This window comes from Myotis nattereri, assembly GCF_964212035.1.
Source record: "Myotis nattereri genome assembly, chromosome: 13".
Classification (NCBI taxonomy): domain Eukaryota; kingdom Metazoa; phylum Chordata; class Mammalia; order Chiroptera; family Vespertilionidae; genus Myotis; species Myotis nattereri.
Genome location: NC_138088.1, coordinates 14,573,032 through 14,591,163, shown reverse-complemented (window position 1 = coordinate 14,591,163; position 18,132 = coordinate 14,573,032). Strand labels below are relative to the sequence as shown.

Genomic DNA, 18,132 nt, shown 5'->3' with positions numbered 1-18,132 from the left:
AATAACTATTTTTAAAAAATAGAGAGTATCTAATACTAACAAGTCAAAGTTGAGATTATCAGAAAGTTTACTTCACATAAGCTAATCAATATTTTATGTAAGATCTTGGGATCAAGCCTGCAACCCAGGCATGCACCCTGGTCAGTGTGGCTCAGTCTGTTGAGTATCACTATGCACCAGAAGGTCGCTGGTTCCATTCCTGGTCAGGGCATATGCCCACATTCCGGTCTTGATTCCCAGTAGAGGGTGTACAGGAGGCACCCATGGATGTTTTCCTCTCACATCAGTTTCTCTCTCTCCCGCTCCATTCCTATCTCTATAAAATCAATAAAAATATACATATATTTAGAAACAGTCCTACTTAGAAAAGCATTACAAATAATATGACAGTTAGTAATAAGTATTAACCAAGGAGATACAAGACTGGTACTCAGAAACTATAAAATATTGCTGAAAGAAATTAAAGAAGATCTAAATAAATGGAAAGATATCCCATGCTCATGAATTGGGGGATTTAACATAGTTAAGATGGCAATACTCCACAAAACAAGCTACATATTCAATGTAATCTCTATAAAAATCTGAAATACCATTTTTACAGAAATGGATAAGCTGATTGTAAAATTCATATGAAATAATAAACAGCCACAAAGCCAAGACAATCATGAAAAAAAAAAGTTGGAGGCCTCACACTTCCTAATTTTAAAATACACTACAAAGTTACTTAATCAAGACAGTGTGGTATTGGCATAAAGATAGGCATATAGATCATTGGAGTAGAATTGAGCCCAGAAATAAACTCGTACAGGTATGGTCAATTGATTTTGAACAAGGGTGTCGAGACCACTCTGGAGAAAGAATATAGCCTCTTAAACAAATGGTGCTACGACAACTGGGGCAGAAGAATAAAGTTGGGTCCTTACCTCACATCATAAGCAAAAATTAACCCAAAGTGGATCAAAGACCTAAATATAAGTGCTAAAACTATAAAACACTTAGAAGAAAACACAGGAATATATATTTATCACCTTTGATTTGAAAATGGATTCTCTGATATTATACCTGAAACATAATCAAAAAAAGAGAAGAAAAAAAGATAAACCGAAGTTCATAAAAATTAAAGGTATTTTGTGTATCAAAGGACACTATCCAGAAAGTTCAAAGAAAACCTATAGAATAAGAGAAAGTATTTGCAAATTATATATCTGATAAGGGTCCAGTATCTGGAATATATTTTAAATACTTATAATTCATCAACATAAAGACGAATCATTCTTTTCTTAATGGACAAAAAAACTTAAATAAGCATTTCTCTCTCTCCCCAAAAGAAATTCAAATAGTCAACAAACAAATGAAAATTGGATATAAAACTGGATTTACCTACTCATCTGGAAGGAGATATACCAAAATATTAACCATGCTTATCATTGAGGTTTGGGGAATTTGGTTCATTTAAATTTTCTTCTTTATATGTTTCCCTGCTTTTCAAATTTTCCACACTGAGTATGAATAACTTTTCTAATAAAAATACAGTCAATGATGTTTAAACAAATAGCACTGTAAGTTCTGCTTTGCAACGATAAGTCTAGAAGGTCAACATGAGAGGTGATTGTGTTGTCTGATCTTTAGGACTTGTTTCCCCTTCTGTGCTAAAATCAGTTACACTGAAACCAGGTAATCTTTTTTATCAATCAGTCGCTGACATTTATTGAGCATCTACTAATCCCTGGGTCTTGGTTTAGCCTGTAATTGTGTGCTATTCTAAGAGTGTGTCACTTTCAAAATTATCACTGAGTATAATTTCAGGGTGGGTTGCAGGGTTTCATAGGTGTCTGATCAACTCTGTAAGACAGCTCTGGACACAATTCTCTGCCCTCTGAGCTGGCACTATGTCTGTTCCAGATCTCTGTCCTTGACTTCTCCATGCAGGCATCAAGGAGCAGCGCTGCGGGCAGCACCACCTGCTACAGCAGAGAATAATGATGCCTTTCCATAGCAGAGCACTCTGGCTCCTGTTGCGATGCCTCCACACTCATCTGCAGAGAAGTACCTTGAGTAATGCATATGGGTGTGCTCTGAGCATGTATCAAGGTCTCTGTGATTTGAGTAACTTGGTGGAAAAACAGTGCTTTCCCTGCAAAAGGATGTCCAGTTGGTCCCATTGGGAGTCACAAAAACTTTATGTGATCACTCACAGAGCATACAGTGGTCTTTCTGCCCAGGAAGTGGCTATTTCAGCATCATGCTGTGAACCTGGTGCTAGGACCTCAAATGCCAGTTGTCTAAGACTTTATTCATGTGGAGGATGTGCCAGCTGAAACAACCTCTCTACGGTCGCCTGACCCAGAAGGCACAATTCTCTTCTGGGTTAACAGAAATGCTAGAATTGACAAAACAATTCTAAAGGGAGGACTGTAATGTGTGTGTGTGTGTGTGTGTGTGTGTGTGTGTGTGTGTGTGTGTGATGCTTTGACTCCCAGGCTTTGGTACTGGTGATCTTCTCTGGGCCTTACCATGGCCATGTCCACGACACCTGTCCTAGGAGCCTTAGGAGGGATCTTGCCCAGAACCTCCAGCCCAGCCAGACTAGTCTCCAGGGATGCTCTGGGCAGAGGCCTCTGCTATGGCATATCCTGTGTCACATGGACATCGGGAGCTTATGGAAGCTGAGGAACTGGGGTCCTGCTCAGTGCCTGGAATCAGGAGACCTAAGGAGTCTGAGGAACATGGGAGTCCTTCTTCCCACTACCATGGTCAGGCAACATGGCACCCCTGATGTACAGACTGCGGAACTCATCTAGTACGGTTTTAATTCCCTGATTTGCCATTCAATAACTATAACAATGGAAATTTTTCTTAACTTTTTGTTCTTTTTCTTGTGCCTTGTATTTATCATCCATATAAAAAGATTTTTAAAAAATATGTTCTATTGATTTTTTACAGAGACGAAGGGAGAGGGATAGAGAGTTAGAAACATCGATGAGAGAGAAACATCGATCAGCAGTCTCCTGCACACCCCCTACTGGGGATGTGCCCGCAACCAAGGTACATGCCCTTGGCCGGAATTGAACCTGGACCTTTCAGTCCGCAGGCCGACGCTCTATCCACTGGGCCAAACCAGTTAGGGCAAGAATTTTTTTTTTTTTAACAAAAAGGACAAAACCCACACACACACAAATGAAAGAAAACAAACCCAGCTTATAGGATAATGTTAAATGAGATAATCTGTGTAACTTCTAATGCACAATGAAAACTCAATAAAAGGTAGTTCATAAAAAGGACAACCAACAAGCAACGCGACCAATGTAGAAAATCCCCTTCTCTGTGCCTGTGTTCTCCTCTCTGATACCAGAGAGCTGGGCCACGTCATGTGTGTGGCCCCTTGGCCTCTCAATGTTGATGATTCTCAGGTCTTGTAAGTAGACCAAGTAGTGGGCATTGAGGAAACCAACAAATGCTGGGGAAGGACCATTGATTGCAACCTGGAACTCTGAGCCCGCAGCGCCATCTAGCCGCTCTGTGGACGCTGTCTGCCCGTGTCTGCAACGCGCCGGAGCATCTTCCTCTTTTTTATTTTTTCACAGCATAATTACCAGAGCTTATGTTTCACAGTAATGCTGTCAAGGCTTTTAAACTAATTGGTCTTTTATAGAAAATTTAACTGAAAATTAACACATCTTTTAATAACATTGCCTTAACTTTAATGGCACTTTGCCTTTCGTTTATAATTGCTCTAAAATTGTCATTTTCCATGTCATAGCTGCCATTTTTTATATTTCCTAGTTTTCATGGTGTGGATTTTATTTTTAGTATTTTTCTTTCATGAGGGATGAGAACTATTTGGTGTGTTTTTTTCCAACCCTGGGCCTGCCTGCTCCAATGTAACAGAGTGGCATGTTCTGAGGACAACAGAACGTACTACGGTTTGCCACGCTGACACCGCCCCAGCTTTGCTGCCCAGGATGGAGGAGTCATTTGTTAATGGGCCTCACTTCACACGGCACTGGGTCAGCTTGGGCTCACCGAGAACTTGGTCTTCTCCATGACACAGTTCAGGGGTTCGGCCCTTAATGCGAGTATAATTAGGAGAGTCGATCATGTGCGTCCAGCTTCCCAAGGTCACATTCTAAGGCTGCGGGAGTATCCAAAAGGAGCAGCCTCTAACCAAGACTGAAGTGTCTAAGCCCAGACTTAGCACTTGACCAGACGGGGCCTTTTGTATTCAGCCTGCGTGGTGTGGCCGATGGCCTGGCCTGTCTGACTGCGTCCTGGTATCCCTCTCCCAGGTCTACCACATTCCAACCACTGAGCTCTTCACTCACCCCCTCAGACAAACAAAGCCCAGCTCATCATTGCTCTTTAACCCTTGCCTTTCTTTTGTCTGGGAAAACAAGGCTCCCCCATCTCTTCTGATTTTTCAGTGTCAGTGTCAAAGTTACTGCCTGAGACAGTATGATTCTGACCACTTTGGCTAAAACAGGTCTCCATATCCACTGAAACTATTTCATGTGCTTCAAATCAGCCATCCCTCCCTGATGGTACTCATGTACTGACTTGGTTACTGCTGCTTGTACTAGAATGAAGGTTGGGACAAGGTGAGGGCGGGGTTTTCATCTTTCTTCTTCACAGCCTGGCATTTAGTAAGCCCAAACGTTCTGCTTAATAACAACAAGTACATGTAGAGCTTGTCATGTGCTAAGTTCTGCACTAATCACTTTACAACCTTATCTCATTTAATCACCTCAATAGTCCCATGACATAGGTACTATTATCACCCCATTTTAAAGATAAGAAAACGGAGGCACAGAGAGGTTAAGGGAACAGAGATAGCAAGTTTGGGTGATGGGAACAGCATTCAAGAAGTTTGGCTCTTGAGTTCATGACTTTTTTTTTTAGGAAGAGTCCTGGTGGAATTCAAATCCAGGATGAGGCTAGGGGGGAGTGGTAGTGGTGTGGAAAAGAAATCTAAGTGTGCCCATTTCAGCTGTAACTACAGAGAGGGTTCCTTTCACGTGTGTGTGTGTGTGTGTGTGTGTGTGTGTGTGTGTGTGCAGCAAGCTGGTGTTCTGAAAAATACAATTTTTAGTTGTGATCTTCTTAAAGGCATGAACCCATCAGCATAATTATTCCCTCTTGCCACGTGTTTCTGCTGTTGATTTGTAGTAGAACACCATGAGGCCATGCCTGCAACATCCCTATCTGTTCCAGGATTGCCTGTGATGAATCAAAACATTATTCTTTTAACAAATGAAGCAGTAAGCAGCAGGAGTGAAGTTACAAAGGACAATATTCAGGAGATGTTTAGAAGTGTGATTAAATGGCAATTCTGGGAGGTGTGCTAGGAAAGGGAGATTATCATCTAAAGAGATGTGTGTGTGGATGTCACGGCGCTGCCTGTAAGCGAATGCCCGTGATAGAAGCTTACCTCTGGCTCCTGCTTCTTGGAGGAGTCTCACCTTCTCAATTTATATTTCTGTCTACCCTGTCTTAGTCCTTGACACTCTCTCTCTCTCTCTCTCTCTCTCTCTCTCTCTCTCTCTCTTTCTAATTAATTAGGGTTGGAGTGGAATGCAAAGAAATCACAGGTAAGATTTTATCAGAAGGTATAGATCCAGCTGGAGCTGTTGAACTAGGACCCAATTCAAGACCTCACTGTGAAACTTGTTCACACTTGGCAATGCTAGCAAGGCCTGGAATCATTGGCATTTGGGTTAATTATTTGAAAAGTTACTATCAGTGAATCAGTTAAGAATGTTTTGCTTCAACACTTAGACTAAGTTTATTCATGTTTTGCCCAACAGATCAGATACTACAGCTGACATGCCTGAACAGTTCTGGGCCTCCATAAAAGCTGCTGCTGCTGGGAATTACCATGACAGGCACTAGATTCCCAATCCCTTGTTTCCAAGGCTGGAATTCAGAGGAAAAGCTGCCCACAGACCTGCAGGCACACATGCCTTAGCCATCCTCTCCCAAACACTTTAGTTCACTTTTCAAAGGAGATTAGTGATGGCTTAAAAAAAAAAAAAATCAAACCAATTCACTGTGATTTCTCATCTGAGTTTCCAAGAACTGACTCCCCAGTGATAAAGTAGACAGATAGCTGTGCAGCTCAATCCAGATGTGCCCCCACCCCCACCCCATGGCTAACATGTGTCCCCTTGGCTGTATAGAACTGAAGTTCTCTGGGGCTCAAAACCAGTTTTATTCCTTGGACCCAGGGCTGGTTTCGTGGGTGTGTGGCCTGTGTCGTTGCCCAAGATCCATGCTCAGAAGCGCCCCTCACTTGGTTTAATACCCTGCTGCCACCATTTTGAAATTCTTAATAATTTATGAAAAAGTGGCCTTGAAAATGATGTAAGCTGGTCCTGCCTGGCATATACTGAATGTCTGGTATGTCAAAACATAAATAATTTTATAAATTTGAATTTTAAAATATTTATTAATGTATTTGCAATTCTGAAAAAAAACAACAGTTTAATTATCTCTTAGTGAGAACAGCCTTCTATAATCTCTCTAATTGGGATCAGAAGTAAAATGACATTTTCAAAGAGACGAATTACAGAAATCTGCTGGAAACTGAATCTGGAGACTAGAGGAACCACTGCAGAGAATACAGTAGTGTAACAAGCACGTCCTCCAGCTTCTATCATTCGTTCCAGCCTGCTGAAGGAGGCTGCCCAAACTGAGCCCCCGTCACCAGCAGGAAGGAAGGCTGGGCTCAGGATCCGCAGGCCTCAGGAAGTCACAGCCTGGGAGACCAAGAGAGCCCTTCCCTGGGGACCACTTCCTCTCCTGCTTGGCCTGGAAAGCGGTTGTGTGGCACGGAGCCCAGTCAGCCTTAATTCAGATGAATGCTGTCTCATAATTATTTTTAAATCCATAATTCTGATTTTTAACTCAGATATACTTGCAGTTGGACCACATTCAGGAATAGACAATAACCTAAATAAGTCCTAAAAAGCTTTATGTTGTTTTTTTTCTTCAAATAGAGGTCCTGGGATAGTCTTTGATGAATAGATGAGAATAATGCATAATTAGCATATCGGTTGTATAACGTGTTCAGGGGAACAGCCTTCTTAAGCTCTTTAAGAAATGTATGTGTATAAAATCTCTCTGAGCTATGTTTATATCTTAATGTGTTCAATAAAACTCTTCTTCATGGATTCTCCAAAGGTCATTGTTTATCCAGCCTATGGCTGCATTTTCAAAAATGGCGAACTTGAGAATTCCAAAATAGAGAGCCTTTTCTATATAATAAATAAAGACTCTCAGTGGGAACATGTCACAGTCCGCAGGTTATGATCGATTCAAGTGTCTGCTTTTATAGTTCAGGATGGCTCCATTAGCTGGGACCTATTTTTTAATTGCTCTTTGCTTTTAGTCCCAAAAGTGAATAAAACAATGCACATTGTTATAGAGAAACTAAAGATGCTTTTGGTCCCTTGGCCAGCCCACCCTCCGCTCTCTGCCACCACTCCAGCCCTTCCCTGCCGCAAAGAACAGCCGGGGCCAGGTCCTCACGCCGGGGCCTCACGCGCAATTTATGTCTCAGTGACTGGCACTGACACAGGAGTCACCCCGACACTTTGTTCTCTTCATATTCAATCTCTTCCCAAGTCCCTTCAATTTTACCAACAATCGCCGCTGAAATCCACACAACTCCCTCCACTCTGCAGCCCTATCCTAGTCTGAGCTATGAGAGCCTCCTCCTCAGACTTCCGGCTGCCATCCTGCCTCCTGAACCATCCTCCACACCCCAGCCCAGGCAGTCAGTCCCCTTAGAACCGTGGTCCGCAAACCGCGGCTTGCGAGCCACATGCGGCTCTTTGGCCCCTTGAGTGTGGCTCTTCCACAAAATACCACGTGCGAGTGCACACGTACAGTGCGATTGAAACTTCGTGGCCCATGCGCAGAAGTCGGTATTTTGTGGAAGAGCTGGTATTTCGTGCAAGAGCCACACTCTAGGGGCCAAAGAGCCGCATGTGGCTCGCGAGCCGCGGTTTGCCGAGCCGCAGTTTGCCGACCACTGCTTAGAATGTAAACCTGATCCCAGCACTTTCCAGCTCCAAACCCTTCGATGCCTCCTCATCGCTCTTTAAATAAAAAGACCATCAGGCTTGGTGGCTCAGTTGGTTGAGCATCATCCCCTACACCCAAAAGGTGCTGCTTCAATTCCTGTTCGGGGCACATACATGGGTTGCAGGTTTGATCCCCAGTTGGGGCGCATATGGAAGGCAGGCAATGGATGTTTCTCTCGCACATTGATATTTCTCTCTCTCTCTCCCTCTCTCTCCCCCTCTCCCTCCTTCTCCCTCTCCCTCTCCTTCTCCCTCTCTACGCATGTCCTAGGATGAGGATAAAAAAACACAAAACAACCTTCCCTCCCTCTACCCCTCCCCCGCTCCCCCCCTCCCCCCAGTCCCTCTCCCTGTGGTTCACCCACACAGGCTTTCTCTGGCTTCCTTGAGATTGTCAGGTTCAACCACCCCAAGGCCTTTGCACTTGCTTTCCTCTTTAGGGGACACTGTTCCTCACAAAATCTCCCCTCTTTATTGCTCAGACTTTGAAATAAAATGTGTATTATTTCTTTATGGAATCTCTCTCTGAACCTGAGGCCAGGTCGAGTGTTCACCTATATTTATTCATAGCTTTCCTTGAACCTTCAAGAATTTTAATCAACATTTATGTGCTTGATAATTTGATGAACGTCGGGATCCCCTTCCAGGCTCCACGGCCGCTCACGCTCCAGCCCCGGGCCCCTCATTTGGGAGGTCTCCACTCCCGGATCCCGCACCCACTCACCGCACTCATGAGAGAGTCCAGGACGCTGACGGCAAATGCTGTCCCACAGGCAAATGGCTGCGTGAGGTACAGCTCTGTGTCGGGGTCATCGTCATCGTCTTGGTCCAGAAATTGAACATTAGTATCGTTCACTAGAAAAAGCATAAATAAGAATTAGCTCAAAAAACTACACACCGTCAGTGAAAGCAGAGGAAGAGCAGGCTAGTGGTTTAGGAGCAGTGAGGTCACTGGGAAGGAAAGCATGGGAGAAGCTGTGGATGGGTCTGGGGGTGGGGCCGTGGGACTCAAGGGACTGCTCCCCCTGACCAAGTTTTCGAGGCCCGGAGGGCAGTGCATTCAGGCAGGCTTGCCCCATGGCAGGCTGCGGGAGGACGAGCCGACAGTGCTGGTCAGTCCTTTGGTATAGTTTTAGAATCATGACCGAAAAACACCCTGCAGTGTTTTTTGGTAGCCAAGCCCTTTGAGAGACGGGCATAGTTCAAGGATGAGTAGCCAGGATTAGCCATGCTGGGTGGTAAGTTTAGCCACAAGGAAAAGAAAGCAACCTATTAAGAGGGAAGAGCAATTGACTGGGAGCACAGCAGAGGCAAAGAGCCAAGAATTCACCCGCAGGCAGGCACAGCCCACACCCTGCCCCGAGATCTGCCTGGGTAGTGGCTGGTATCCCCAGCCCTGAATCTGGGGGACACCCCACAAGCCATGCTAATACAAAGGCGACCCCACGTGGGGTGTTTGCGGGCTGCCTCCATCAAGCAGCTGACAAAGACTTGCTCTGCATCTGAGGCGCTGGGATGCCCACGTTCTCCGTTTCCCCTCCTAAACAGCTGTCTTTCCCGCGCATCAGCTTCTGCAGATGCAGCCCCGGGTACAGTGTTTTATTCCGTCTGAGGATTCCTCAAGGACTCCTCTGGCACGCGCGCCTGCAGACTGATTGGCTGTGTCACTGAGATGCCTTTAACTTATTAAAAATTAAATGACAAATTAATTTCCATTCCCATCTTGACTTCAGTGATCAGTTTTGCAGAGCAAGTAACAGTGGGGGAAAGTCTGTGGTGGGGGAAGAGAGTACTGGTGATTTCTAGAATAATTATTGTGCTTTTAGGAAAAGAATCAATTCGATTTCCTCTTTCTGATTCCTTCCTAAAGCATCAGCAGCTAATTCTCTTTCCTAGAGTAGTTTTCCCCCAAAAGTAACTTTTTGGGTAACAATTCTTTTCTAACTTTTGTTTATTTATTGTATGAATCAGAATAAATGGTAATAGGATGGAAAGCTAGGCACGGAATTATGTTTAAATGACACTTTCCCTAGAGAAGGATTCCAATGGGGAGAAATCCTGGCTCTGGTCTTCCTCAGTGTATCACATCCGGGTCCCATGGTCGCAGCAGCACTGAGTCACAGGCTTGTGGGTAAAAGTGCAAGATGCAGGGTCTGACAAGCAGGCTTTGGGTTCAGGCTCTGCACTCACTCCCTCTGTAGATGATCACTGCACACCTCAGTTTCTCCCTCTGTAGATGGGGCATGACAGCCCTTCTCGTGAGGTTGCCAGGACACCAATATGCTTGGCCCAGCATCTTGATGGATGTTAGCTGCTCTCAGAATCGCCTTTGTGACACTAAACCTTCAGTCCACCCCTTATGTATGGAAATCCCCAGCTTTCAGAAGCCCATAAGGCCTACTCAGGGATCCTACCAGGGTCAACTTGTAGCTCCCCCCACCTCCCTCCATGTACCCGCAAGCATGCGTGGGTTGGCCGCTGTTGAGTCTTCCTACTTTGTGAATCAGAAAATGTGACCTGGGACAACATGCAGAGGACGTGGTATTAATTATTTGTAATAGCTCAGGGGGGAGTGTGTATGGACACCCCAAAAGGAGGAGCAGCAGTTACCTCTTTTCATGATGATGAGGAAGGGCTGGTACTAGACTTAGAGGGGAAGTAGCCAAAATAAGGAGAGGTGGGTCTAAATTTTCAGCGAGCTGGGGTTTGAATCACTGGTAACAGACTTCAGGGTGTGAGCCAGGGTTCAGTGAAAATCCTGTGCACTGTTTTGAGTTACCTGGTCTCGGGAGGAGCACAGCCAATGTTACCCTCATCCTATGTTACAGAACAATCATTATGCAGGTGCTAAGACGTGATTAAAACAATCACCCTGATAGGTACAAGGTCAAATACAACTGGGAAACAGGCAGGTTGAACAGCTTTAAAATGGTCCTTCCTGTAAGACTTCCATTCACCAACATCAACTGGAACTCTCCAAATGGGTGACGACTGGAATACACTACACAATTTTAAGTTTCTTTGACCTTGGCATCCTTTGTGGTTCTCAAAGTGCATTTTGCTGGCTTGGAGTATGCAGAACACATCTCAAAACATGTAGTAGGAAAATAGTAAATATTTGGGGGGACCGGGGAGGTGAGGTGGTCAGAGAATGATTGTATGGTTGCCCAAGGTGGTCTGACCACTAGGAAAATCGGGCTTAATGTCGAAGGCACAGGCGATGGGCATCATGGGAACACGGGAAGTTCTCCGAGCTAACGGTAGACATCTAGTGAGGACAAAGACCTCAGGAGACTCAATGCTCACTGAAGGTCTGAATTGTTACCTCAGATTTGGGGCACCAAGCTGTTTCTTTTCTCTTCTACTAATCACAGGTCAAGATGTCCTAGCTAGCTGGCAGCACATGAGTTCCAAATGGGAAAAGCAATTCCTGGCACTGAGAATTCTGAAATGCTCTGAAGGCTTCTGAGATGGGCACGTTAGCATGGATGTTCCAACCAGAGGTCGGGGCTGCAGGAGCTCCTTGGCTCTCCGGCAACACTAAGATTTGGGGCAGAGCATTCCCGAAACCGAGGCTCTCAGCCAACTTCTCTAAACACGAAAAGACACCTCTTCCACTGGTGGAAACAAAAAAATAGTGTGATACTCCTCGACCTGAGCGAATTTGTCCTGATAAATAGCTACGTCTACAATAATGTGGTGCTGAGTGGTGGACAATTTATTCCTTACTTCCTAGACACCTTGCAAGCAAGATGACTGTGTTAAAAGCTGCTCTTTTATTTTGAAATATATTTGGGGGCCAAGAAAATGGCATGTTAGTTTCATTTGTGAGTCATTTGAAGGCAGGTGCTCCCACCTCTCTGCCCAGCCCTCTGCCGAGCAGCACTTTCGCTGTCTCTATTTAGAAGATCAATCCCCAGCTCTGAGGCCGGCTGCTGATGGGTGCCTTTCATAGAGGTATTAACCAAGTCGTGGGGACCCGTGGAAGGGCTTGACAAATGCAAGCCCTTCGTCTTCCCGGTGAGTCCACTCTGAATCTCCTAGAGCGGGTTCTGGGCCAGCAGGGAGGGGTCAGGGCTGCGCCCCCCCCGTGCTGCTAACCTCATCCTTGGCACCCTTCCTGAAATCTGCTTTGGAAAGAAAAGTCCCCTAGGAGCTGGTTGCTTTTATAGCTTCAGAACCAGAGCTTCTGAGAAAGGGCCTAGTATGAAAAAAAAGGCAAATAAAGTCAGAATAAAGGAAAATAAACAGCTGGAGGGAAGGCACCATCTTAGGTTTCTTATCTTAAAATTTTTATATTTTTCCTTCAACTTCCTCCGAGAGCTGTGAAGACATGTCAGTCAAGCTGACAGTGTGTTGGAAGAGGAGTAGAAGGGAGAAGGCGGGAGAGCAGGGAGACACGTGGAAAAGAAAGAAAAAAAAAATCAGAAAAAAAAAAAACCACACACACACACAAAAACACACAAGGCCCAGGCCAAAGAAAATGCATTAGAGCAAAGATGCTTTGAAAACAACTGCCAGGTCAGATGGGTGTGATCAAAGGTTCCCTGGTGCCGTGTGTGGGGAAATCATTAAGAAAGGCCAGAACAAGACAGTCGATTCCAACCAGAGCCACAAATAAAACGCATTCAAAGCAGTGCCATGGGGTAGCCTTTCTGTTACAGCCGGCGAAATAAAAAACAAGCTGATGATGGCTGGGAACACCAACAACAGAACAAAAGAGATACTGATGTAAAGGAAAACAGTGCTTCTTACCCAGTTCAGTTATCATTAGAATGTGCGTCCCACTGTTTTTTTCCTGATTGACTGATACCAAAGGCAACTTGCCAGGTTTAGCTAATTGGATACAGCGTTTAAGGGTTGGGGAAAGGGAGTGGAGGAAAGTACAGAAAAAGAAAAGAGTGAGGGAATAACAGAGGAAACATTCTAAAGTAAAGGGACCCGGGACCTGGACCATAGGTAGGTAGTATTTATAGTGGAAGCAGGGAGTGTCATGGTCAGGCTAAAAGTGGGATTCCACTGGCCAACAAGCGTGGCCCTCAAAACCCCATCGCTTTTGGACCCAAGTGGCCTTCACTGAAAATGGCCTTGGTCTGAAAAGTCCAGTGAGGACAGAGTAAATGTAGTGTTATGACAAATTAGGCCACTTCTCTCCACTTTCTAAATGGGATTTTCTTAGAGCTGGAGCTTGGTGCCTCCGTGGAGGGTTCTGACTCTAGGAGCTGTCCAGAGGTGCTTCCCATGAGAATTACCAGGAGGCCACGGGCTATGTCCTTCCTTCCTTCTTCTCCCTGCCCTGATTTATGCCCCAATTTAAAATCCATCATCATATATGCCCTTGAAAACAGTGACCAGCATGAAGGAAACTGTCTATTCATCTCAGAGGAAACATAGATCAGTTTTCCCTTTTGCTAATCTGATATTTCTACACATGCTTTCTTCAATCTCCTCTAAACAAACCCCACTAGAGTCTACTATCCTGAAGGAGCTAAAAACCAGGCCAACCTCCTCTTATCCGACATGGTTGGAAGAGAGAATTAAAAATTCTGCCCATGGCTACTGTTCACCCCTACCTAGTTCAGTGATGATGGGGATGTTGACCCCAGTTGTGATGGACGGCTGACGCAACATCCCGTGCACTGGGCTGTTGTCTGGTGAGGTTCTGTCCATTCCTGGAGGTGTGAACCCTGGTGGGAAGTAAAAAGAGAAGGGAGAAAATTCAGTTTTGTGGAAAATTTGAAAATAATGAGAGTTCAGGGTATATACACAATAAAAAAAATGTAGCATATGCATTATTTATAGGTCAACAATTAGCACTGCCAGGATAAACTCTGATGAATTGTTTTTAGAAGAACAAAGTAGGAGACGATTGGAAATAATTGTAGCCCAGTTTGATAGTTCTCTAAAAACCAGTCTCTACAAGAATTGTTGATGTTGCTCAGAGTTTTGTTCCCCTCTCCACGCAGGCACACGTGAGAATTATACCCAAGGGCCTTCTAGAAGTTAGATGTGACCAGGCAACATAGGAAATGTTCTGGCCCATGAAAAGTGAACAGAACCATGCAGATCATCACTTATGGTACAAATCAAGCCACCGCCTGTCCTCCCAGACCACGGCAACCGTAGAGAAGACGGCTGTGAAGCAGACCTGGACAGTAGCCCAGACCCACAAAGCATTCTGAGTGAGGGAACAAGCAATCTGTGTTGCTTTAAGACACTGAGATTTGTTTGTTGTCAACACAACATGACCTAACCTATCTTGTTATCATAAACCTACTGATTGCTTACTCTCTTGCCAGCGAGGCTTACCTAGGTTTTTGACACAGTACTGGCCAAGGGGAAGTGGTTGAGAATCTTGGGGGCTTTTAGGGGGTGTTTCCTTGCTCTTAAAAAGAATCACATAGGAAGAGAGATTCTCTTTTAATTCACTGGACATTGCTTTTGTGCCTGCAGTGCCTGGAACTGTGGCAGCCAACTCATACTAGGATGGGCACCAGCTGAGGACAAAGTCAGCTGAATGATATCGGCTGAACTGAATGATGAAAGACAAAACAACAGGAAGAGCAGTCCTTGAGTTCCTGATGAACCAGCTCTGGAACCCAAACCAACTGACCTCAGGATTTCTTCCTACAGGAGATTTCATATATCTATATCTATATCTATATCTGTATCTATATATCTATCTATATATATGATTATAGCTATAGAATAATATTTCATATAAATTATATATATATAAATTTTATATACATAAGTTATATATGTAAACTATATATATGATGATACTAGTATGTGTATAATAAGATTTTATATAATTTTATATAAGTAAATTACATATATAAATATTATATAAATTATATATAAACTATATACATATCTACATATCTATATATCTATATATTAAATCTCCTGTAGGAAGAAATCCTGAGGTAGGATGGTTTTATGTACTTATATATATGAATATACTTATATGTATATAATATATATCCCTTTTGTTTAAGCCAAAATTAGTTGCTTTTTAAAATCAGTTGGGTTTTGTTTTTATACTTGCAACTAAAATCATCCTGACTGATGCATATGCCACTTGCTCAGAGTGGACCCGTGCACTTCCCAATGTGCCTACCACAGATCTCCTAACACAGAAGTGGGCACAGTGAACTGGAAAGTAGCCTACTTGGTATATGATTTTTGTGTTCTGGGTTTCTTTGGGCCTCAGACCCAAATCCCAAGTGCATATTAGGATGAGCTTAACCCAGCCATAACTTCAAGATTAGTGAGGGTGAGAAGTCACCCCAGCTAGGCTGAATGGCTGCCTCTTTAAGGATGTGCACAGATACACATGAACATGAGACATGAATTTACCTCACACATTCATACAGTGAACATTCATTTAACCAAGTGAAGCACGTGGCAAGTGGTACATCAGCTCTGTGCCAGCCGCAGGGCCCCGTCTGCTCCTCTACCTCAGAGGACAGGCAGACACGTTCACTCTGGGTTTTCTTCTTTGCCCTTGAAGGACTGCTATGTAGGCTCATCAATGAATTCGGGATTTACAGATACAAAGTCACTTGTTAAGTTTCCAAGGACACAATTCCGAGCAGATTGTGTGACCAGTCTCCCCACTTACTCTGCAGTAATGTGAGAAGATGGGCTTGACTCTGCGTGACCTGTGTGCGAATCCCTCTCAGGAAGAAAATGACAGGTGCTCAATAATTGCCTGTTGTTTGTGAGGAGCATGATGCACGAAATGCCAGGAGAAGATAAAAATGTTTCCTCTTTCCTGTCTTCCATATACAAATTTCATGCTATTGAATGCCATACTTTCAGAAAGATAAAAGTCTTATTTACTTTCCATTCCCTGATTGCACTTAATTTTATTCTTTATATTGACATACTATGTACAGGGTAAGTAATTTTCAATGACAGCATCGTGTCCACCTTTCTGAACTTTGGAGTGTGTGTGTCTCAGCCAACCACATAACCAAGAACATGCATGTGGAATGCTAGCTGCTTTCTTGCCCCAGAATAGTGAAGGAGAAACTAAACTGTTTTCATCAGAACTTTCGTTCAAAAGCGTGAAAAACTGCAAGTGACAGCTGTGCAGATTCAGTGGATGTGACGTTTCTGAATTTCTCCAACTTGACAAGTAAACACCTTAAATCGGCAATGCTATATGCATAATACATGGCCTGTATTTTGACATCCATCATCAAATGCTGACTTGAGAAAATACGGGTGTGTACGTCAAGGAATAGCGCCGTGAAACAGGGAGAAACGCGGGTCCCACGGTATTACGAAAACTGCATTTCATTACGGAACCTGCAAGGAGCCAAAGTTTCCTTTTATTTCATCTTATTTAAAAATCCCATTTGCAGCTGTAAAAGACTCAATCCCTTTGCATGGAACCTTCATTTAGAAATGACATGCTTGCTTCAAGGGCCTCTTTCATTTTGCTTTCATATTCCATTTTCCCCTTCAGTCACCAAGCCTGGCTCCATTAGCATCTGCAAACTGACAAACTATGGTGGGTGTCCAAAGACACCGCTCCATTAAAGGTCCTTCTCTCTCCTGCGCATGACCCCGTGGACAGGGTGCTTTGGTTGGCAAGATAACGTCAGCAGCTTTAATATCTCTTTCTCTTTGGAAACTTTCCAACTCACACATTTTTAAAAGCAAAAAGAAAGACAAAAGACATAGACTCTGTCCTCCCCACCCCCCTTGGGACATGGACTAAACTATAGTTGTATAGGATTCTATACAACTAGAGAATAGAGAAGCTGGGAAACACTCCCTTCATTAATTAAACTAACGCTTGGGAAACAGATTTTAGAAACAACCACTTGTTTTGCCAGAATAGGTGAGTAAAAATGCTGACATTAGAGAGATGAAGTGAAAAATTCTCAATCAGGAAAAGATTCAAGTTCAGTGATCTACAGCCCTGGCTCTTGCTGAGATGGTCTCCTGATTCTTTAAATGTGTCTCCATTGCTCTCTGCTGGTCATGGACATGGGAGGCAAGCTTTGAGCTAAAGGTGGCCTCCGAAGAATACCTGATTTCCTTAAATTGAAGTCCCCTCCCCTTTCCAATGCTCAGGGGCACATGTGGCCAGCTTAGGTTGTCTGTTCTATTCTTTTGGCACAGGCATAAATGGGCCCAGGAGGGCCCCTTGCCAAGCATGGCCACTCTACATGCTGTGTGAGAACTTCAAGCCAGAGACTGGGTTTTCTTTTTTTAATATATTTTATTGATTTTTTTTTTTACAGAGAAGAAGAGAGAGGGATAGAGAGTTAGAAACATCGATGAGAGAGAAACATCGATCAGCTGCCTCCTGCACAGCCCCTACTGGGGATGTTCCCGCAACCAAGGTACATGCCCTTGACCAGAATCAAACCTGGGACCCTTCAGTCTGCAGGCCAACGCTCTATCCACTGAGCCAAACCAGTTCGGCGAGACTGGGTTTTCTATTTCTTTAAACTTCCCAAGTTGTCTACAGAATGCCTGGCCAATAGAGAAGGAGCAGAGTGGGCTTTACAGTCATATGTCATGAGTTCAAACTCTGCCTCATCCACTAGATAGCCACATAACTGTAAGCATAGCACACATTTTCTCCAAGCCCCTGATTCTTTGTCTATAAAATGAAAGTATTTCCTACATAGGGTAGTTGTGAAGATAACATCAAATAGTGTGCTCAAAACATTTAGTGCAGCCCTGGCCAGTGTTTCTCAGTGGTTAGAGCGTCATCCCAAGCACCGAAGGGTCTAGGGTTCAATTCCTGGTCAAGGACACATACCTACATACTGGATTCACTACCAATCCCCTGTCAGGGTGTGTTCAGGAGGCAACCAGTAAATGTGTCTCTCTCACATCAATGTTTCTCTCTTTCTCTTTCTCTCCCTCTTTCCCTTCCCTCCCTTTCATTCTCTCTGAAAAGCAATGGGAAAAATATCCTCATGTGAGGATTAACAAAAACTAAAAAAGTAAAAACATTTCGTGCAATGCTTGCTATAAAGCAAGTACTCAAAAATGTTGACTACTGATGTTAATATTTTAC

At 43.9% G+C, this 18,132-nt stretch overlaps 1 protein-coding gene across 8 annotated transcripts in view; it reads right to left on the bottom strand.

Moving 5' to 3' along the window:
• The window catches only part of KCNMA1 (potassium calcium-activated channel subfamily M alpha 1), a 683,439-nt gene that overhangs the window by 17,341 nt on the left and 647,966 nt on the right, over positions 1-18,132 (bottom strand). For 4 of the 8 annotated variants that reach the window (XR_013996758.1, XM_081105313.1, XM_081105317.1 and 1 more), the window contains 3 exons: positions 13,655-13,768; positions 12,837-12,917; positions 8,806-8,936 (listed from right to left, as the gene is read on the bottom strand). Coding sequence is in view for 7 of the 8 variants with exons in the window: in XM_081105313.1 (XP_080961439.1) it covers positions 8,806-8,936; positions 12,837-12,917; positions 13,655-13,768 (326 nt within the window). In the remaining variant the exon portion in view is untranslated. The remainder of the gene's footprint in view (positions 1-8,805; positions 8,937-12,836; positions 12,918-13,654; positions 13,769-18,132) is intronic. The other 4 variants (XM_081105315.1, XM_081105314.1, XM_081105318.1 and 1 more) reach the window with 1 other exon arrangement.